The 21,988-nt window shown below is 47.4% G+C and overlaps 2 protein-coding genes across 4 annotated transcripts in view; one reads left to right on the forward strand and one right to left on the reverse strand.

Moving 5' to 3' along the window:
• The window catches only part of LOC307091217 (RAS guanyl-releasing protein 2-like), a 43,826-nt gene extending 33,796 nt beyond the window's left edge, over positions 1 to 10,030 (reverse strand). The window contains exon 1 of the mRNA XM_079758142.1: positions 9,781 to 10,030. The gene's annotated coding sequence lies outside the window, so the exon portion shown is untranslated. The remainder of the gene's footprint in view (positions 1 to 9,780) is intronic.
• A 390-nt stretch (positions 10,031 to 10,420) lies between these two features.
• Positions 10,421 to 21,738, forward strand: alpk1 (alpha-kinase 1). 3 transcript variants are annotated; one of them, XM_079757751.1, is made up of 14 exons: positions 10,421 to 10,588; positions 11,226 to 11,356; positions 11,637 to 11,791; positions 12,207 to 12,405; positions 12,810 to 12,869; positions 14,735 to 14,821; positions 14,948 to 15,024; positions 15,130 to 15,225; positions 15,727 to 15,831; positions 16,220 to 17,804; positions 18,026 to 18,173; positions 18,847 to 19,009; positions 19,530 to 19,716; positions 20,182 to 21,738. In XM_079757751.1, the coding sequence occupies exons 2-14, from the start codon at positions 11,239 to 11,241 to the stop codon at positions 20,382 to 20,384; spliced, it is 3,183 nt and encodes a 1,060-aa protein (XP_079613877.1). In that variant the 5' UTR covers positions 10,421 to 10,588; positions 11,226 to 11,238; the 3' UTR covers positions 20,385 to 21,738. The 3 variants fall into 3 exon arrangements, with proteins under 3 accessions (XP_079613877.1, XP_079613878.1, XP_079613879.1); XM_079757752.1 differs by lacking the exon at positions 10,421 to 10,588 and adding an exon at positions 10,895 to 10,945; XM_079757753.1 differs by lacking the exon at positions 10,421 to 10,588 and having other exon boundaries at positions 11,217 to 11,356.
• The last annotated feature ends 250 nt before the right edge of the window (positions 21,739 to 21,988 follow it).

The raw sequence follows: 21,988 nt of genomic DNA on the forward strand, positions 1-21,988 counted from the left end.
GCTAATGGGGTGAATACCAAGTGAAATGGAGGCATTGGGGTTCGATCCCCTATGCCTCCATTCAAACTCATACTAGAACAAGATGACCCCGAACCAAATGCCCTGCCTTTGTGTTCACTGTTTTTCCCCTAACTGCTCCTTAATGTCCTGCCTCTGTATTCACTATCACACACACACACACACACACACACACACACACACACACACACACACACACACACACACACACACACTCTACATCCACTGATCATACTATTGTGTCATCTAGGAGAAACGTGCGTGTGTTTGTGTGTGTGTGTGTGTGTGTGTGTGTGTGTGTGTGTGTGTGTGTGTGCGTGGATGCGTGTGTGTGTACGTGTGTGTGTGTGTGTGTGTGAGAGAGTGAATGGGGCGGGGTGTTGGCATAACCTCCTGTTATGTTGACAAGCCCGAGGAGGGGCCCATCACACGGCTCCACACGTGGGGAGGACGGGGCGTTGGCAGCCGTGGAAACCTCAGCCGTCCTCCTGGGAAACAGAGTCTCTGTGACGCAACAAGACCGCTTTTTAGTTTTTTTCTTATCCTCCAACTCATTTGGCAGTTGGGCCTCTTCGACTGTGAGACGGCAAGGAAAGACCATCTGTTTCCTGTCACGGGTATATTTATATCCCTGTGTAATGTCGCTACACGAGCAGTAACTGAAAGGGGAGAACTGAAGGCAAAAAATGCTTCAAAGCTTTTGGAGTGCCATCGTTGCATCTTGGAACTTCCTTTGATGTTGATATGCACACATATTGAGCCACCAATTATTTTGTACTTAGGGGCATTGTTCGCTTCCTCTACAGTCTTCCCGATGGCTTGCTTGGAAACAAGAGTTTGATGGATTTTTGTATGGGCATTAGCTATTAGCCAGACGGAAGGATGGATTTATCTGCTGTAATTAGCACCGGACACTGATTAAGACATACACTGCTACTCGCAGCTTAACGCTGACTTACATCAACACCATCCCCAGGCAGCGCACAAACGCACACGCACACACGCGAACACACACCCATCCTCTGTCTAGGAACTCCCGACTCCGCCCGTTTTTCATTGTGTGTAATTTACACTAATTGGTCACAGGGAGTTGGAGCGTGGGTGTTGCCTGATGGAAGGACGTAGACCAGACCATGAAAAGTCAATCTTATCACATGGGTTGGAATCAGGATGGTACAGAACTGCACTGGCTCTGCCTTTCCCCAAAAAAATGCAGCGCGAGACTCTACAACATCCCAGCACATTCCGGAACACATGTTCTTCGTGACATGACGTAATAGTCAATCAGGAACCCGAAAGGGAGTGGAGCGCAACGAAAGAGGAACCGAGCTCACCGCAGATGTTCACAACCTAGCATATGAAAAACCACGCCCAAAAAAAGGAACTCCATTGATCCATGCACACTCTTAACTGATCTGCGTTTATTATTTGCCTCCCTTGTGACCCCTCCACTGTTGAATTAGTCCCAACTGGGTTTTGGGATTTCAAGCTTGCTAACACTTTTCTATTTTTAGACCAACCATAAGAAACATAAGCTGTTTTTGTGTGTGTGTGTGTGCATGGGCTTACGTGTGTGCATGTGCATGTGTATGTGTATGCATGTTAATGGGCATACGTGTGCGTGTGTGTGTGTGTCTGTCTGTGAGTGGATGCGTGTGCATTAGTGTGCTTGTGTGCGTATATGTGTGTGTGTGCATGTGCTGGTTTCAACAGCCTTATAGTGCCCTGGGTTACACCCCCACACATACTTGACATAGCGCATGGGAAGGAGTCCAGATCTGGTCCAGATGCCGACGGCGTCTTCGTAACTGGCGTGGAAACACAGTAACAATAGCAACAGCAGGTTGTGTGTGTGTGTGTGTGTGTGTGTGTGTGTGTGTGTGTGTGTGTCTTCAGTTCATATCTCTCCCATAACAGTGTAACACCACAACCCGTCCTCTTCCGCCACTGTACCAAACCCTGACAAAAAAACCCTGCCCAGTCCCACAAGATCTTTCTTCCTGACGTAGTATACACGAGTTTGGAGACGAAATGCGTCGTTGATATCGCAGAACAGCAGTGACTGTGTGACGGAAGGAAACAGTAAAGGCGTTGGACGAGTTAGAGAGATGGTATTGTTTCGAATGCCCCCCGAAAGCATCGTTATTTCGCACGATGTCAACACAACAACGCGACACTAGGCTCGAGCGTAGCATGCAGGATCTATCCCGTGTGTGTGGGTGTGTGTGTGTGTGTGCGTGTGTGTGTGTATGTGTGTGTGTGTTTGTGTATGTGTGTGAGTGTGTTTTGAGTTCGTTGTATAGTTGTTTCCTCCTCAATATTTCTTTCCTTCCCCCATGTGAGAGTTTCGTACATAGCCAACACCGGAAAGATGTGTGTTTGTGTTTCTGTGTGTGTGTGTGTGTGTGTGTGTGTGTGTCTGTGTGTGTGTGTGTGTGTGTGTGTGTGTGTGTGTGTGTGTGTGTGTGTGTGTAACCCAAACTGATAGTGTGCGTTTCTGTGTATGTGTGTTTGTCTGTTTCAAAGAGGTTGTGGGTTTCTGTGTGTGTGTGTGTGTGTGTGTGTGTTAGTGGTGGTGTGTGTGTAAGTGATTGTTTGTGTGTGTGTGTGTGATGGTGTGTTAGTGATGGTGTGTGTGTGTGTTTGTGTGTGTGTTTTTGCAATGCACAGGTGCAAAAGGATGGCTCTGTTGTTGAGACGAAGTGTGTGTTCATATGTAAATATTTGTGTTGCTTATGAAACCAAGGTTGGTTTGTGTGAGCATGTGTTTATACACTTATTATATTGAAACACTTAGTACTTAATACTTTAATAACTCACACAGACACAGACACACACATACACCAACTTCCTTCTCACTATCTATCAGATATAGTGGACAGTTGCAGTTTATTCCTGATCAACCTGTGTGTGTGTGTGTGTGTGTGTGTGTGTGTGTGTGTGTGTGTGTGTGTGTGTGTGTGTGTGTGGGTGTGGGTTTGTGGGTGGGTGGGTGGCACCTTGCAATGCACAGGTGCAAAAGAGGATGACTCTCTCAGCGTGAAACCCAAGCTATTTGTGTGCGTTTCTATGTTTGTGTGTTTTCTGTGTCTGTGTGTGTGTGTGTATGTGTGTTTGGCAATGCACAGGTGAAAAAGGATGACTCTGTTGTTGAGACTAAGCGTGGGTACATATGTAAAATATTTGTGTTGCTGGTCCTATCAAGGTTGGTGTGTGTGAGCATGTGTATACATTTTGAAACACTACTTACGAGTACTTCATATTTGATTAGCTCACAAATGCACACACATACACACAAACACACACACACACACACACACACACACACACACAAACACACTTTCTGTACTGCTGAGGTCAGGACTCTAACTTCCTGTTATCACCCATGAAATGAAGCACTGCGAATGGCAACTACAGAGCACCGTGTGTTTGTGCGTGTGTGTTTATGGGTATGTGTGTGTGTGTGTGTGTGTGTGTGTGTGTGTGTGTGTGTGTGTGTGTGTGTGTTGCCAGGGTGGGTTCATATTGAGGTTTGGGTTGTGTCATAATCTCATGCTGACTGATTTCTAACAACCATAGTTTTAATCTTAATGCTAATTGCCTAGCTGCTACCAACCGGAATAACATTGTGCATACTGAAAGTGACCTGGTATGCACAGATTGTGCATACCAGTTTGGATTGTGAGTCAATAAAGCAAACTCTTTATTGAATAACGAACGCACAAGAACCCTTTCAAACCACGTACTCAGTCGACTGTAGTCAAAAATATTCCTAGTTTATCGCACAATATTCGAGTATTTGGGACTATAAAAATATCCTCCCAGCTCTTGTCTGTTTAGACTCAAAGTAACTTTTATAAGGACACATATGTTAGTATGTATTATTCAATGCCGGTAATATCACATTGGCAGTGAACATTTCACAGTATGACAGAACAGGCTCAGTAAGCAGTGATGGAGGAAACCCAGCAGCACTATTAAGCTGAGGGGTAAGGGAGAAGGTTGCTGGATGCTGGGCTATCGGACCTGATTTACATAACGCCGAACGACAACACAGTTCTTTGTGGAAACGACCTGGCCAACAGATACTCATGCAAATATCGGGAGTTACGGTCTGAACTCCCAGAGGAGGTATAGGTCGTTCGCATCGCTCTGCCTGCTCTAGAGTTGGAAAAACACAACTCAGGTCATCGTGTACGCAAATTAGCTGCAAATCGTGAGGAAACCGAATCCATCGTTCAAAGATCCTAAGCAATTCCCACTACAGCTGTTGCTCAATATCTATTTAAGTTGTATGTTGCCGGTATAAACTCTGAGAATGGGGAACCCCTTTTAACCACTCACCTTATCTGGTCACCAGACTGCAGGCTTTTATCCACACACAACAAGGTCTGTCTTTGTACATCCTGTGTGTGTGCGTTTGTGTCGGTGTGTGTGTGTGCGTTTGTGTGTTTTGTTTGTGGTTTGTGTGTAATCGTTTGTGCCTGTGTGATTGTTTGTCTGTTTTGTATGTCTTTATGTCTGTGTGTGTGTGTGTGTGTGTGTGTGTGTGTGTGTGTGTGTGTGTGTGTGTGTGTGTGTGCCCGTGTATGCGTCCATACAGCAAAATGGCCACTAATAATTGCCTTCCAGAAGAAGCCATCTGCCACTGCTTCCTGTTTATCATTTAATCCAAACAAACAGCTGGGGTGTATGAAGCACAGACCAAGGCCCTACACGGCCCTGTGTTCGCTGGGGCTGTAGGGGGAAGCAAGGACACAGGGAAGTCTCTAAATGTATTATTGATAATATTAATAATAATAACTCACTATAGTCGTTAATCATCAACAGAAAGTTACTGCTTTTTAAGGGCCGCTGTCCACATAGCCTGTTTCTCTGAGTGGCTCTGACCTTCCGCAGTGAGTTTCCAATGAGGATCGAGCGAACACAGCTTAAAAGAAAGAACTTTTCTGAAAATCTCTGAGGTTTTCGTCACCGTTGCTTTACACCAGTTACCCAACAAACGTTTAATCTCATAAAAGGTTAGGCACACATCAATTCTAGCCCCCTAAAGTCAGCTGCTTTCACAAATCCAAACTGTAAGGTATTCGTCCAGGCAAGCTGCTTATGGATGAACAAAAATAAGTAAGAACTACCATGTTTAGCTAGGAGCTAAAGCGCTAACATGTCTAGCTGTAATAGCCATGTTATGGTAGGAACTAAAGCACTAACATTGCTAGTTGTACTAGACAGTAAAAACTGCTTCCCAGTGCCATGCCAGCACATTTCACCAGCAAAACACGCTACAGGGACACCGCCCCGAAGTCATTGAGTAGTTGACCTCATCAGAGGCCCCTTGAAGGGAATCTTTCCTAAGAGTTTGGGGGTCTTGCTCAAGGATGCCTGCAGGTTAGACTGTGGACAATGGGGATTCAAACCCATTGGGGGCGTAGAGGCGGGATAGTGTCACGGTTAGGGTTTTCCACCACTAACCAAAAGGATTGGGTTCGAACCCACAATGTCCGCAGCCAAACCTGTAGGCGTCCTACAGCAAGATGACCCCTAACCCCTCCCTGCTCCTGAATGACCCGTCTCTGTATTCACTGTCTAACCCCTACCTGCTCCTTCATGACCTGTCTCTGTATTCACTATCACACACACACACACGCACACACACACACGCACACACACACACACACTCCTTAATGACTTGTCTCTGTATTCACTGTCTAACCCCCACCTGCTCCTTAATGACCTGTCTCTGTATTCACTGTCTAACCCCTACCTGCTCCTTAATGACCTGTCTCTGTATTCACTGTCTCACCCCTACCTGCTCCTTAATGACCTGTCTCTGTATTCAGTTTCTAACCCCTACCTGCTCCTTAATGACCTGTCTCTGTATTCACTGTCTAACCCCTACCTGCTCCTTAATGACCTGTCTCTGTATTCACTGTCTAACCCCTACCTGCTCCTTAATGACCTGTCTCTGTATTCACTGTCTAACCCCTACCTGCTCCTTAATAACCTCTATCTGTATTCACTGTCAAACCCCTACATGCATAAGGACCTGTCTCTGGATTGTAAATAATAAAGAGGAACATCAGCGACTGTTTTTAGTGGGCTGTAGTTCAGCAACTTCCCACCACAGTCCCTGGTATGCAGAAACACAATCTGTTGTTCTGCAACCAACCATAATGTATCTCTGCTAGTCAGATGAGTTTTTCTACGAAAAAAACAACCACAACTGATTTAATCCTCGCCTATGAGCTTCGACAGCGAGAGCCACCACAGCGGCCACAGTACGGTGGCATGGTTTGCCCATTTCCGATGGCACGCGTTGAAAATGTTTACTGATGGTGTGCACCAGAGACTAGATGGAACACGTAGGACCGCACCAAGGAAGGAAATCTCTCTACCTCTCTCTGTGTCTCTTACTCACCCCAACCCCAACCTATCTCTCTCTCTCTCTCTCTCTTCCTCTCTCTCTCTCTCTCTCTCTCTCTCTCTCTCTTTCTCTCTCTCTCTCTCTCTTTCTCCTTCCCTCCGCCTCTCTCTCTCCCTCTGTCTCTCTCTCTCTTTGCCCCGTTCTCTGTCTCTTTCTCTCTGTCTCTCTCTCTCACTTCCTCCTTCCCTCCCCCTCTCTCTCTTCCTCTCTGTCTCTCTCTCTCTCTTTGTCCCTCTCTCTGTCTCTCTCTCTCTCCCTCTCTTTCTGTAGCTCTCTCTAAAGGTTATAAGAGTAGTGACAGGATGAGCGTGTCCCTGGCCTTTCAGTCCATCAACTTGACTTCATGGGAGTGTGTGTGTGTGCCTGTGTGTGTGCGGAGCCTGTATACTTTTGTGCATACTTGTGTGTGAGCATGATGCCTGCACACATGCATGTGTGTGTTTGTGCATAAATGTGAATCCTTGAGTTTGTATGTGTGCGTGTCTCTGTGTGCATGTGCGAAGCCAGCAAGCGTGTGTGTGTGTGTGTGTGTGTGTGTGTGTGTGTGTGTGTGTGTGTGTGTGTGTGTGTGTATTTACGGTGAGGGTTGAGAGCCATTCTGAACAGCAGAGTCAGAGAAAGAAGAGACAGAGAAGGAGAGAGTTTGGAGAGATGCTGACACGAAGAGAAAGGCCCAGGTGACACATACCAGAGATGGAAGGAGGGCGAGAGACAGGGAGAGAGAGAATAAATCTGAGAGAGAGAGAGAGAGAGAGAGAGAGAGAGACCTAGAGAGACAAAAGTAGAGAGAGAAAGGGAGAGAGAAGCAGAAAAGAACAGACAGAGATAGAAGGAGAGATAGAAAGAAAGGAGAAATAAATTATTTGTAAGAGAGAGAGAGAAAGAGAGAAAGAGAGAGGAGAAGAAGATGGAGAAGGATAGATAGATAGATAGATATATAGATAGATAGATAGATAGATAGATAGATAGATAGATAGATAGATAGATAGATAGATAGATAGATAGATAGATAGATAGATAAGACTAAGAGAGACAGATGGACCCAGACAGAAAGAAAAACAGACTCTTGGAGAGATTGATAATAAACGGCGAGACAGAGAACGAGAGGCAGACCCAAAGACAGCCGGAGGGGAGTAGGGGGAGACAGAAATTGATTAAGCACTAATGAAGTCAAAACCCCCCCCACCCTTCCACCCCCACCTCCTCAATACATCACTAGTCCAGATGGAGTCTGAGATGAGACAAACCACACACAGCGGAGGTGGGGCCACACACACCAGAGGCGGTTTATTTAAAACACGGACAGGCCCATCTCAATACCGACCACTCGGACCAGCGGATTGGTCCTCCCTATATCCAATCGTGAATCTGGCTCAATAATGATGAGCAGGCAGCTAGGGGTGGGACTTTTATTTTGGAAAACAGCTTGGATTGTTGTTGTCAATCGCTTCAGATCGCAACAACAACAAACGATGTCTGCATTGGTATCATTTATTATTGTACCTCCTTACAAACATACTTATGTTTCCTATGTATTTCAAGTCTCTTAAATGATTGTCTTTTAATCTCGGTCCTTTCTGGGTTTTATTCAAATGCAATCGATGTCCATGTCAAGCACTGTGAATGGCCCTTGTGTGTGAGGGTTGCTGTATAAATAGCCTAGCCTCTGGACATCGGCTTACATCGAGTGCCGCAAAGGGGGAAGCAAAGTAGAGGCACGAATCAGCCACCGGAGTGATGGTGTTTGTGTGGGGATGCGAAGGCAGCAAATGCAATACAAATACAGAATGGCTTTGTGTGGCTACGGTCCAGAGGGTCCTTTCATTTAAAGGGGCTTAACGGTATATATTCAGCTGCATGTCATGCAGGAGCAGGTAGCAGTTAGGGCGCCTTGCTCACGGATGCCTGTACAGGATAGGCTGTGGACATTGGGAATCAAACCCAGAACCTCTCGTCAGGGAGTCAAACACTGTCACTACCATAATTTAAGTTGCTGTAAGGCTGTAACTAGTTTTCAGATATTGGGCCGAATAAAAAAGTGACCGCCTACGTGTATTCTTATTGTGTATTCTCATGGCAAACATCTTAGACCGTTACATCATTGATATCACAAATACTAGAGTTATTATACTCAAACCCAATATTAAATTACTGTTCTCCCACACGTTATTCCCCACTGTGTCTTGGGTGAGTGTATTACAACTGTTCTTGGTCTGCAAAGCTAACAGCATGGTGATGGTGCCAGGTGGAGGGAGGCTGCGTAGGCAGACAACCACCAAAACCAGCTCACTAAAGAAGTTAAAAGTCCATGTTAAACTCCAACAGTCTATTTCTGCTTCGTCAACAGGATTTTCACACGTCGACGTGGACAGAAAGCTGCAAAGTGACCCGGACGTGGACCGTAACCCCTGAGGTTTGAGGGGACAATGGCGTTATGGGATCACAACAAAGTCATTAGCGCCCCAGCACTATTTACTTGGAAAGAATTCGTGGCCGCATTCCGGTTCAGCCTCGGAGATGCGTGCGCACCACGCTGCCAGGTTTCACAAGGCCATCCAAAACAGAGTTGGTCACGTTTGAGTTTTACATTACTCGGTTAGTTTCCAAATATCCTTTCTCAATAAAGGGAGGAAGTAATCCTTTCACTATGACTACTCCCCGCTGACAAGATAACTACTGTTTGAGGCGTTGAAAGGCCCCATATCATGCTCTTTCATGACGAGTTGCCGAGGACTAGACGTTGCGCACATGGCCGATGAATACATAATGTTCAGCATCATGCATTCATCTTCTGCAGCCGTGGTAGGCTAGACAAAATATACCATTGTAAGCAAAAGACATGTAGGCGGAATTATGGCGGAATTATCAAATAGGACACCGTGGTCAAACTAACAGTGGCATAATTCTCTACAGTGGGCTTATAATAAAGTAGCCTGCAGACAATGCGAGCCGTTACGCAAGAAACAGATAACGGCAAGTTTCTTCTTTCTTCTATAGAAGTAGCATGTATTATAGATATACAGAAAAAAATGTAGGCTATGCTTGTTAAAAGCCCGGAGGCAAAGGTGGATATGCATTGCAAATATATGCGCAAATCGAAAATATGTACAGAACTTACATCTATAACCATGCAGTGTTTGTGTGTGTGCGTGTGTGTACATGTGTGTGTGTGCGTGCGTGCGTGTGTATGTGTGTGCGCGTGCGTGTGTGTGGATTGTTAACAGTGTAGAGGACTTAAACACTACACTAGATTAAAGGACACTAAACTCCCTACAAAAACATCTGGTTAACCACGACTACCGACAACAACAATAAAGAAAAACGTCATCATGACTTACCTTCAAAGTTTAAAGACTGTCCGTGCCATTCTCTGCAGCGGTACTTGTATGAGACCTTTGCATCCAAACTCGAAACGCCTTTCTGGTAACAACAAATACAAGAGGCGAGAGAGACACACTGTTACGCGCAGGTAACGCACTAACCTTCTACAGTTAATGTCGGCCAAGTACAGTGTGTATCCGAGGTATTTTGTCCTCAATTCACTGTTCTATGTTTCGTGTGCAACGCTTCACAGCGTAAAACCCCAAGTGAGTGTTGGATGCGAGTTGGTGTGCTGTTGCCGCCGCAGTCGTCTCGACTGTTGAACTTCATGTTCCAGCTGTTGCTCCTAATACGGTCGAACAGCAACCCCTGGTGGTAAAAGCGTCGAAGTGGTGCTACAATACGGTCCAACAGCACTCCACGGTGGTTGAATGGTGGAAGTGGTGCCACAATAAGGTCCACCAGCTCTCCCTGGCGGTTGAATGGTGGAAGTGGTGCCACAATAAGGTCCAACAACATCCCCTGGTGGTTGAATGGTGGAAGTGGTACCACAATAAGGTCCAACAGCATCCCTGGTGGTTGAATTGTGGAAGTGGTGCCGCAATACGGTCCAACTAAAATCCACTGGTGGTGGGACTGCTAATGAAAGTGGAGCATCAGTACTGCAATCCAACAGAACCCTCTGATGGTGGGATGAGGGAAGCATCGCCGTTCTGTGTTTATTGGTACTTGGTTGGCTATGTATTTTGCAAATACCAGGTATGTTGGTGCAGTAAAGGAAAATGTATAGGCCTACAGCATACAACGAGGATCTAAGCAAATTAAGTAAGTTTTACTTTAAAAATATAATCATTCAATTTGTGTCAATGTAATTGGTGTGACTCTATTGACAAGTAGGTTTAACACGTCCAATTGTATTTGAAATTAGTGCAAAAACAATAATTAACAGTAAATAAACAAATAGAAAAAAACAGCAATCAGCCTACTGTACAAAAATAAAAAAAAATAAAATAGAATAATTCCCCATAAGAACATAATGAAAGAGCTGTTTAGTGTGTGCAGGTAGGCTATCTGAAAAATACGGACATTGTAATCGTGCGTTAATGTGACGCACATTGAGTAGGTCAATAGTAGGTCCATGATTGAGACTGGTGTGGAGACTTTTCCTTAATGTAACTTAAGGTGGGTGCAACACTGTGACCGTAGGCTACATCGACAATGTTTCGTGATTAGTTATTAGTTATTAAACATAGCTTGGGCTGCGTTGTTTAAGTTAACTGTTGAATATGTATCTTTAATCTTCCTGGTTTTCACCAAAACATTAATCAAGCATTTCCGGGTCCTAGACTCGGAAAAACCCATTCATTTCGTTTTCCCCACATTAGGCAATCGTCACTTGTGACCTAAGGCGTGCGGAATTTCGGACTCAACCTTTAGAGGCTCTACTTTTACTCTACTCTAGTTGCCCCCTGACCATGGACAGCCAGGAGATAGGAGTCTGGCTGGAGGAGTGCCTTGAAGCGGTAGCGCTGTCAGGAGGACAGCCACACCAAGCCAGCGAGGAGGCGAGGCAGAATCACCGCAGTACCAGAAGTAAGTCAACAGAGGTCGCAGTTTTCACCCTGTGATTTCTGCGTACATTGGCAGGGATTTGAAGGGGCCACTTTATTTGTTGAAGAGAATCATGGGTTTTGTGTGATGTGGACATATGCACACGCGTACGTATTTGAATGCTACGTTTCAATTATTTTATGTATTTTATTTGTACAATACAAAATAACGGGGCTCAGGAAAAACATTGCAGTAGTATTTTGAAGGGGGCCTTCTTCTTGTTTCAATGAAGCTGCTTCTTCATCCCATATTCCCCCGGCAGGTGCCCTGTGCGCGGAGCTGTCCCTGCTTGTCCAGGAGGCTGTGGAGATGAAGTGGCCTTTTGTGCCGGAGAAGTGGCAGTACAAGGAGGCCGTGAGCTCCCAGGACAAGACCAACCTCACCGACCTCATCAGCCGAAATCTACCACAATTAATGGTAACCGTATGGTGGCTAGGTCCTGCCCCTTGGACCCCCTGCTTGCTCATACAGTAGGCCCGTAGCCAGGGCCTACTTTAGAGAAGATATTCAAGATATGTTCCTGGAGGACTCTATCATTATTATTGTGTAGTACACCTGTATAGTAGGTAGTGTTGTGTATACCAGTATTGCTTTCAAAGTTGAGAGTCAGGTATTTACCAAACAGTATATTGGAGCAAAATGGATGAACGTCTAATCCAAATGGCCTTGCATATTTAAATTAAGTTAATTAATTTAATTAAGTAAAATGTTTACTATTTTAATCATAATATTGTTTCACATAAGTGATGTCCCCACCCAGGCATTACATGTTCAAACAGTAGAAAAAATATTGTACTAAAATTAAAGAGATAATGTGACCCCGCTGGGCCAGGCTCTGTTGAAGGCGGCCATCTTGGCCTGGGAGGCGTGCGAGGCGCTGGCGGTGGTCTTTCTGGTGGACCGCTTCCTGTACTGGAGCGACGAGTCCCGGCGCCTGCTGAGCATCACCAAGCGGCTCCACCGACGGCAGCCCGGGGCCCCCGTGGCCCCCCAGCTGGTCATCAGACAGGCCAGGGTCTACCTCAACTCTGGTGAGGGGGTTGGTGGTTGGGGGGCTGTGAGGTGGTGGTGAGGTGGGCTTAGAGGGGGAGGGCTCTGGGGGCCTTTATCCAAAGTGTTTTGCAGTGCATGCCCTGTTAGCTGCTTGTCCTTGATGAGTTGGGAGGGGTTTGTCTACAGGTAGACTGGGGTTCAAGCACAGAACCTTCTGGCTGTGAGTCAAATCACCCATACCACCTTACTCTCCTATCCCTAACATATTAGTTTAATTGTCATCATTGTTTTCCCCCTATAATCACACTATCTGACACCCTTTTTAAAATGATCAAAGCCAATAAAGAACAATGAATACACAGAGACATGGCTGTATTTAAGAACCTATAGGAAACGTATGAACCAATAGAAAATGTGTATGAAGTCATTCCTCCCCTCACAGGTAAACTCCACAAGGCAGAGTTCATCTTGAGCATGCTGATCATTAACAACGGTGCAACAGGTAGGCCCCATATACCTGGCTGTTAAACATTATTATACCACGGTCTGGGGGAATACTCGATTCTGATTGTCTGAAGGGCGTGCATTAACTCCTGATATACGGACACCTGCTAAGTAGTTCCAGTCAAATTGTCTGTTCAGCCTTCAAAATGAGAGCTGGTTAATTATGAAAAATGCATTAAACTGTAATCAGAAAACGCGGTTATATGCTATAAACTAGTGCTGTCAAGCGATTAAAATATTTAATCGCGATTAATCGCATCAATGTCATAGTTAACTCGCGATTAATCGCGATTAATTGCACATTTCTTTATATACTAAATATCCCTTGATTTCGTGCTGCTAGCCTTTTAATGAGATCAGAGTGTTGAGAAGGACAGTAATAAAATATATTTGGTAAGATGGATATAAGAAGAGACCCGCAGTGAATTCAACCCGGTCCACTTGACATCAGGGAGGTGCATGACAGTGGTAGGCCTACCGTAAAACTTCAATAGCCCAGGCTTTTATTTGTTTCAATCACTGAACTTTCGAACAAAACTCTTGCTCATTAAAGGTGGGAAATACTATAACATTTATTATTTAAACCAGCATGAATATTCCTACCGTACGAAGGCCTATACACATTACCAGGCTATCGAATAACACCTACACACACACACGGCGGCGGAGTGGTAATCGGGAGAGCTGGGGTGGGCCGTTAACGTCTCGGGGCTATGGGGCTGATTACTGCGGGATAACAATATTGCGTTTATAAAAGTTTCTTGCAGCGCCGTCCGACAGCCTGAGCTGTGCGCCCACAACCTCTCACTCACTCAACAGCCGTAACACTCAAAAACTGTCAACGTCGCAACCAAGTCGATTTTGTCTAGAGGGGAGTAACTGAGCGGCCCCTTCCGAAGTGGTACAGCCCAGGTGGTCCTTGAACTGCGATTGGTCGGAAAGAGGTAACAGCTAATGACAACATTGAACTCTAGTACCAGGCTCAAACAGAGTGACACACAAACACGCACACACTTTTAAGGAGTTTTTGTGCGGCGTGCTTGTTGTTTTGTTTCCGGTGTAGCTAGATCCGGTATGGTTTTGGAGTTTTTCTTAAGTGACTAGTTGTTGCTAGACAGCAGGTGAAAAAACGACAATGTTTGCCAAACCAAAAGAGCGTTAATCGCGCGATAAAAAAATTAACGCCGTTAAAATTGGTTTGCGTTAACGCCGTTAATAACGCGTTAAACTGACAGCACTACTATAAACCCTATAGTATCTGTGGTATAAAGGCTGGGACGAATTTCAAATCATAAATATGTACAATGCATAACGTTAGCTCTCTGGCGCATAGCTGAGCGGACTAGAACACCTCCCGTTGCCAAGTCGTAGCTAAGGTCCGTCCTAATTACTGGAGTAGTGAACAATGATCCGTTGCATAAGTACCTTACGGGAGGGTAATGGTTGCTCCAGGAATTAGTCAAACCCTCAGGCATTACCAGGGAAACAAAGTTATGGCTTGTGAAAAACGTTATATTTTGATTGTAAAACGCATGAAAATATAAATGAATGGTCTTAATTTATGTTCTTTGGCAAGTGACCGTGGTATAAGCGATTCACATTAATGGACTTCGCGGAGGCAACCGCCGCAAAGTCCATTTAGACGGTTCACACCTGCGCGTCGTCCATTAATTCCTGATAATGGACACCTCGTCGGGCATTATCCCTTTACTTAATTCCAAATAAAATAACCTACAAACCAGTGGATGAATATGCAAATTGTGTATACCTTTTTTCGCACTATTTGCATAATTCTATTGACCCACATTTTTCAGTCAACAATGACCCGCCTATTACCCACTAATCCCTCCTCTTGAAATGCAGGGAAATGGACGTACCGCTCGGAGAGCGACAAGCTGCTCGTGCAGGCAGTCAGCGTGCAAGTACGAGGACTGGTCCTGCAGAAGCTAGGTGGGCACGCTGTCGAGACGGCCCCTAAAACTGGGGCAGGGGGGTTTAGTTTCGGAGGATGATCAGTGTGTGTGTGTGTGTTTTTAACTTGGTATTCCCTGCGGGGGATTTTCCTCCTCGTCGCAGGCCTATGGCTGGAAGCCGCCGAGCTCATCTGGGCCTCTCTGATCGGCTACTTCGCTCTTCCTCAACCTGATAAAAAGGTCCTCTCTCTCTCGCCCCCTGCCCTTTAGTGTGGCTGCCTGCCGTCGCTCTCTTCCCTGTGGCTGTGTGCTAACTCTGCTGTGTGTCGTTGTGGCGCGGAACAGGGCATCGGCACGTCTCTGGGACTGTTGGCCAACATACTGGTGTCCATGAACGACGAGGACTTCGAGGCTCTCAAGAACAACCCGGACGTCGACCTGGTGAGTGGACAGCGGGCCTGAACGGTCGGTCGGGGCCCTCGGGGTGTCGATATATGCGTGTGTACTGTGACGACCCCCTGCACTATGACCCCCTTATGGGTCATAGCTGCAACTACAAGGGCAGGGCTCGCCTCAGAGTCATAATGACCAAATTGACCACACCTGAGGGTGTGAGTACTGAGGCTGGGGTTATGTGATTAGGTCCTCACTCTCCTTCAGTGGGGCAGCCTTCCGGTTGATGCAGGCACTCTCCTGCCTTATTCTTTCAAGTGGGTACTTTGCTTATCGAAATCTTTCCCCCCATTTAAACTAATTATCCCTCTGCATTTGTTTTGCCTTGTTTTATACCTCATAAGTTCTTCAAATAACTTACCTTTCTGGTTAAAAATGTAATTCTGTTTGACTCCCTTTTTTTGCGTGGCGATGGCGTACGAGTTCAACGTTACAGTACGTTCATCGGTGCCACATTGTGATTTGTTTTGTCCTCTGCTCACCCAACAGTCCCTGCTTGGAGCCGGCGTCCACCGGCTCCTGGCGGCGGCGGAGGCGGCCCGTCTGGCCGTGGTGTACAGCCAGTACGCCTCCCTCTACGTGCTGACCAACGTGGTGGGTAACCATAGTAACCACTGCTAAAGGGCGCCTCTGTGTAAGGTGGATTGCGATAGGGCGGGAGGGGCGTGTATTGATGTCGGGTTAGGGGGCGAGGCAGGGAACGTTTATTTGCGCCACGCCTCAAACACTGAGGCAATGGTGACCCGTCGCAAGATCGGGGGTTGGGGCTTTATCGTTAACTCTACCGTTGTGGTTAACTACTACCATCTGCCTACCGTTCCAGCCCCGAATCATTCTCAACACTATTTCCTCCTTGCATTTGACCTCTGAACACGTTGTTTCTTGGCTTTATTGTGGTCCCGGGGTTGGGACAGGAAATGTCAGAAAGGCATATTCATTGTTTGTGCACCACAATGAACACGCAGTCACGGACGTTTCGCAGGTGGCTCAGGGCTCGTGCCTGCAGTCCTACAGCTTCTCCCTGGCCTGCCCCGCCGCGGACCGACGCCACTACCTCCTGCAGGCCAAGCAGGCCTTTGAGATCGGCCTGCTCACCAAGACGGAGCTACAGCCCGTGTCCAGCCAGCAGGAGCTGCACACCTTCATCAAGGCGGCCTACTCCCTGGCCGTGGTCCACCGGTGGCTGCGGCTGGCCTCCGAGACGGAGCTAGGCCGGGCGACCGCGGATTGTCAGGAGGCCCTGGCCCTCTTCTACGACTACTGCCGGCCCGGCGCCCAGGAGAGAGACGGGCTCGCCGCCGAGGTCATGCGGCGCGTCGGTCAGGTCAAGCGCACGCTACGCGCGGAGCCCTGGCCGAACTCGGACCCGGGCTCCTTCATCCCCGATCTTTACCGGAAGGGCGCGGAGGAGAGGCCGGTGAGGTTCACGCCGGCGGGGTTCTTCCGCCTGATGGAGCGCTTCCAGGGGTACCACAAGTCCATCTGTGAGTCCCCGGGTACCAGGGGTGTGGAGGGTACCGCGGGCGGCGGAGGTGCTGCCGGGCTGTCCGTCACCGCCATGGGGACCACGGTGGAGTCCGGAGAGCGTGAGGAAGGGGCAGCGGACACACCGGGCGGACGCCCGGGGCCACCGAGGAACCGGGCCCTGGCTCCTGCCGCTGAAGGTTTGACAGAAAGCGAGGAGGAGTCGGATGGCGGGGATGGCCTGGGGTCTTCATGGCAGAACGTGAGCAGCGTCGGGTCTCGTCCCGGGAGTGGCGGCGGCTCCGCAGGAAGCGGTGCCGCGGACCACGGGGTCGTCAACGGCGGCGGCGATCAAGTCATAGCCAACGTGGGTGGTTGTGGGCTTGGTTCTGGTTTACCCAGGATGCACCACACATCCTCCTCCTCCTCCGTCTCTGGCGGCGAGGCGTTCGAGTGGGTGGAGGCGGCCATAGATACAGAGACGAGCGAGGACGAGGGTCCGGTCGGACCCCTGGCCGTCGGAGGAGCGACGCGTCCCATGGCGCGGCTCAGTCTGGGCTCATCCCTCGGCTCTCTGGGTCGGAGCTACGGTTCCCAGTCGTCGTGGGAGAGGATCTCCCCGGTCCTACCCCCCTCCAGGAGTGGATCGCGGGGCCCGTCCCGCGGCCCTCTGGTCCAACCTGGCGCCCAGCGGCCGTCGGCGGAGCAGCTGCCGTCGGCGGAGCAGCTGCCGTCGGCGGAGCAGCTACCGTCGACCGAGGAGCTGCCGTCGACCGAGGAGCTGCCGTCGACCGAGGAGCTGCCGTCGACCGAGGACACGCCCTCCTCCGGCTCCTCCTTCAAGGAGCTGGAGGCGGGGGATCCGGAGCGTCCCGCCGACGTCCCGGACCCGGAGGCGACGAGGCGCGCGTCCGAGAGGAACGCCGCTTGCCGGAGCTGCTGGGAGCCCGGCGCTCTGGCCAGCCCCCAGCCTGGGAAACAGTACCTGCTGACGGAGCAGGACTACCACGCCCTGCTCGCCGGGGTCTGTCATGACTGTCTGCTGTGGAGGCTGCAGAGCAAGGAGACCAAGTTCAAACTGAAGGACCACAACAAGGCTTACTGTAAGTCCTGCTTCACGGTTGGCGTCTCGATACCAGGATCGCGCGGTTGGCGCTGCACACATTGCTGTCTAATTGTGAACATTCGCGATCAAGTCCGGAAATTTGAGTTGTTGTGTAGAACCGTTTAGTACATTTGAATAGATGGATTCAAAAAAAAAAAAAGAATGATGATGGAGTTAAAGAAAGCGGGGCTGACCGTTGCGTTCCTCCGTCCCCACCAGGTGGCCTCCAGCTGAAGTTCTCCAGGGCGACAGGCCTGTGGACGTCCAGGGAGACCTGTGTGTACATCGGGGAGCCGAGCGGGAAGGAGGGCCGGCAGAGAGCCGCCCTGTGGGTTCAGTTCCTCCACCAGGAAGAACGCCTCAGCAGGTAGCACAGCATTGCTATGTCGAATGGATGACTTGGGCAGATAGGGATTATGAATGTAAAGAGCACTCTTATTGGCTCAGGATATAGCCAATGAGGCGCAGCGAACCGGCAGCGTTCTTTAAAGCACCATGTGGATTGATCTGGAAGTGCCTTGTGCTGGTCGTTGTGCTCTCGTTGGTACCGACGTGAATTGAATATCCCATCGATGGGGGGGGGGGGCAACAGCTGAAAAAGAAATCTTCACCTCTAGTGTTACGTGGCTAAGGCTACGTCTTATGGTTGCATGTTGATAGCATAATTGCAAGTCAGATTTTGCGGTTCATCTTGTATTTAGCGTCAACAATCGATAGTAAAATTGCTGACTAGTGATTACAGAATTTAAAAAGCACTCTGATTGGCTTATGATGGAGCCAATGAGGTACAGTGAATCAGCCGGGTTAGGAGAGTAGAGTTAGGTTAGATATCACAATTTAGCCAAAATACAAGTTAGGCAATAATGCTATGAGGCTACCGATATATGTATCCCTCGGTCATAGTTCACATAGTACACCGTCTACTCTACACTTATTGTTTAAATACACGTCAGCCGTGTCTGTTTCCTGTAAGCCTGGGCAATACAGTGTTTTTTATTGTTAGGTTACTAATCCTCCTATTGTGACGTGGTTCCAACCAGCTACATGGGGAAGGACTACCTGAAGCCCAAGGAGATGCAGTTCCACCTGAAGGACGTGGAGAGACAGATGACGTCGCAGTACTACGTCACCCAGTTCAACAAGAAACTCTACGAGCAGAAGATCACAGCGCAGATCTTCTTCTTGCCCTCCGACGCTCTTCTGGTGAGGATGTGAACGCCGCCAAACGACACGGAGCTGTTCTTTGTTCCTCCATTAGGAGGTCCCTTTTGAAAAGCATAGTTTTGGTTTCAGCTCTAGCAGGTTGTGGTAGAGCTCGATACTGTACTGTTAGATATATCACACGTTGAGTGTTTTAACTTTAGCATTTTGTTGTTTCCAAGTACTTTTGTTCTTGTCTAGCCCAATAGGTATTTGCACTGCTTAGGTTAGGTCAAATCCCGACCAAACTAAGAGACTCTATCCACGCAAAATAATGATAATGAGAATATGAGATGCTTAAGATAATAGTCCACCAGATGACCTAGCCTACAGGCATACCGTACAGTAATTCGAAGCAAACATGATCTTCATAATGCTTCAATCATAGTTTTTTTTACCCCTACAGAAGCTTTGATCCAAATAGAACAGAGAACAATCGCAGATATATGTTGTGTGTGGTCATGTCCTTGACACGACACCCGGGTGGCTCCATTCATTTTGGGGTACTTGTGCAATCCGTCAGATCCTGGAGGAGGGGGAAATCATCGGTTGCTTGACGGTGGAGCCCTACATGCTGGGGGAGTTTGTGAAGCTCACCAACAACACGGTGTTGAAGAACAGCCGCTTCCAGGCCACGGAGTACGGCATCGCTTTCGGGCACTTCACCTACCTGTTCTCCGAGCGGCAAGAGGTGGTGGTCGACCTCCAAGGTTTGTGTGTGTGTGTGTGTGTGTGTGTCCCTGTGTACACACATGTAACACCCCATTCCCAGAGACACTCACCATGGCCACCTCACTCAGAGTTGCTGTTGGTTGAGTTTGTGTTGGCGTTTCACAACACCTGTATGAGGCAGTGCTATCTCTTTAATATTAGAAATTACTATGTGCTACACTTTAACCTCCTAAGATGGCACCATTTGATTGGTTCGTTACCTCGGGATATTGGGCAATATCCCATGATTGAGATCTCAAACTCGGGATATGTTTTCATCGCAAAATGTCCCGCTTTGTTTGCGAATAACAACCAATAAATGCCGGCAAAAAGTGTTATCTTGTTCATGTTTGGAGTGTTCCCGTGTATTATATACTAAATTCAATGATTATCAAATAGACTAGCCGTGGTGCTTCCCCCATTCAACTTTCACTGCTTCTGCTCTCCCCATCCCCCCTCCTCAGGGGTGGTGTCGGCCAACGGCAAGGGGCTGACCTACCTGACGGACCCCCAGATCCACTCCACCAGAAGCCCCAGGGGCCCCTCCAACTTTGGGGAGCGGGGCCTCCGCCACTTCCTGGACGAGCAACACGGACCGGAGTGTAACAGTGTGTGCAGGGACCTCCACCTCCCCCCTGTGGGGGGACGTCCGCCCGCATGGTTCTGATCGGTGGATCATTCGTCCTCATGGGACTTGTGCTCACTTGTATTCACATGCTTTTATTGACATGTCAAGAATCTTTGTGGTAACCTTTTTTTTTACAAATGCTTCATAAGAGTGAGAACAACATGTTTTGTGATCAAATCTAATGGTCAATACATTTCGGAATTCCCCCAGCCCTCAAAGGCATTTGGAGTTTCCCTGTGTAGACGTGGAAGTAGATCACTGTGGTTTGACCCAAATCTTACCTTCCATTGTATTTCAATTGTGTTTTATCCCCCGCAAAGACAATGTTGCCAAATAAGTCACAGCTCATCCTGTAGTAGACTGATATAAATTGATTAAATATGTTAAATCATTAGACCACACAATATTAAAGCTAACATCAATACTTCATTGGAACTGACACAGTATTAGAGCTAACACCAGTACTTACTGTTTTTTGCTCACACATTGAGTTGCAAAAACAACACCCTATAAGGTTGAAGTCAACTAACTGTTAAACAGCCTCCTTTAAGTGTCTGAGATCAACCAGGCCCAATAGGCGTGTAGACTTCTTTATCATGCCATCCTTACCAATATACTGTAGATGTTCCTTTGAGCCCCAGAAGCTTCATGAACTACCCCCAGGGTGCAGGTCTGTTTACTTAGTATCTGAATAAAAAGATTTTTATTATTTGAGTTATACCTGGCCCCGAAACCACGATGACAGAGGCAAGCATCAATACTACAACATTTAAAGTACTTTATAATGATGGCCTCGTGATTTTCTACACTGTACACATGCAAAAAGTGAAACCCTGTAAGTCAGCCACATAAAAGGTGGACTTGTGACTGCCGTCAAACAAGTTTGCGCACATACCTACCGGTATCAACCAGATCTGTCACTCTCATCAGTCTCCCGTTCTTGTGACAATGAAGATATGAAGAAATGGATACAGTCACGAGTGGTGTTTGTGTGCGGCCAAAGCTTCACAACACTCCAAATTAGGGAAAGAATATTTCATAACCTTAACCCTTCTAAAACGTGACATAGGCTATTGTGTTGTTTTCTGTTCCTCAGGTCTGCTAATGACCCTGTGGTACATGTTGGCCCTAGATGAAGGTCATCTCACATTTAATAATTATTAAACTTTATATTGTATTTATTTATATATATACACCACACACAAACACACACACACAGGCACACACACTTGTGTATTTTTTTTCGTATTCTGGATCATGTTTTGATCTTGTTTCTGTAGAGGGGAGCTAGTTGCCTACTTGGGTTTTCTGACCCTCCTGCACTTGCACTTGTATTTGCATGTCATTTTAAAATGTGTCCTTTATTGCACAAAAAAAAAAAAAAAAAGACCTTAATAAAATATAAACGTAACTGATCCTTTGACATATCATTTTAAGTGGGCCTGACAATGCAAGCTTTACAAGGAAACGATGTCCAAGTCCAGGGCCAGTAACCAATAGCGTCCGGAAGCTTTAGCCTCAGTCCCGCCTCCATCGCTGGGATCACGTGTGTTGTCACGCGCGTTAAAGTGGAATTCGCCTGTCTTTATCGCGCTTCCTTATTAATAAATAACTTTACACGCCCCTGTATTATATTGCCAATT

The sequence above is a fragment of the Pollachius pollachius genome (assembly GCF_949987615.1).
Source record: "Pollachius pollachius genome assembly, chromosome: 20".
Lineage (NCBI taxonomy): Eukaryota > Metazoa > Chordata > Actinopteri > Gadiformes > Gadidae > Pollachius > Pollachius pollachius.

Excerpts from the sequence above, each read along its gene's own strand:
- alpk1 (XM_079757751.1), top strand. The coding sequence starts at position 11,239 with ATGGACAGCCAGGAGATAGGAGTCTGGCTGGAGGAGTGCCTTGAAGCG. Across the intron at positions 17,805-18,025 it reads GGACCACAACAAGGCTTACT|GTGGCCTCCAGCTGAAGTTC; the intron begins GTAAGTCCTGCT and ends CGTCCCCACCAG. Across the intron at positions 18,174-18,846 it reads CAGGAAGAACGCCTCAGCAG|CTACATGGGGAAGGACTACC; the intron begins GTAGCACAGCAT and ends GGTTCCAACCAG.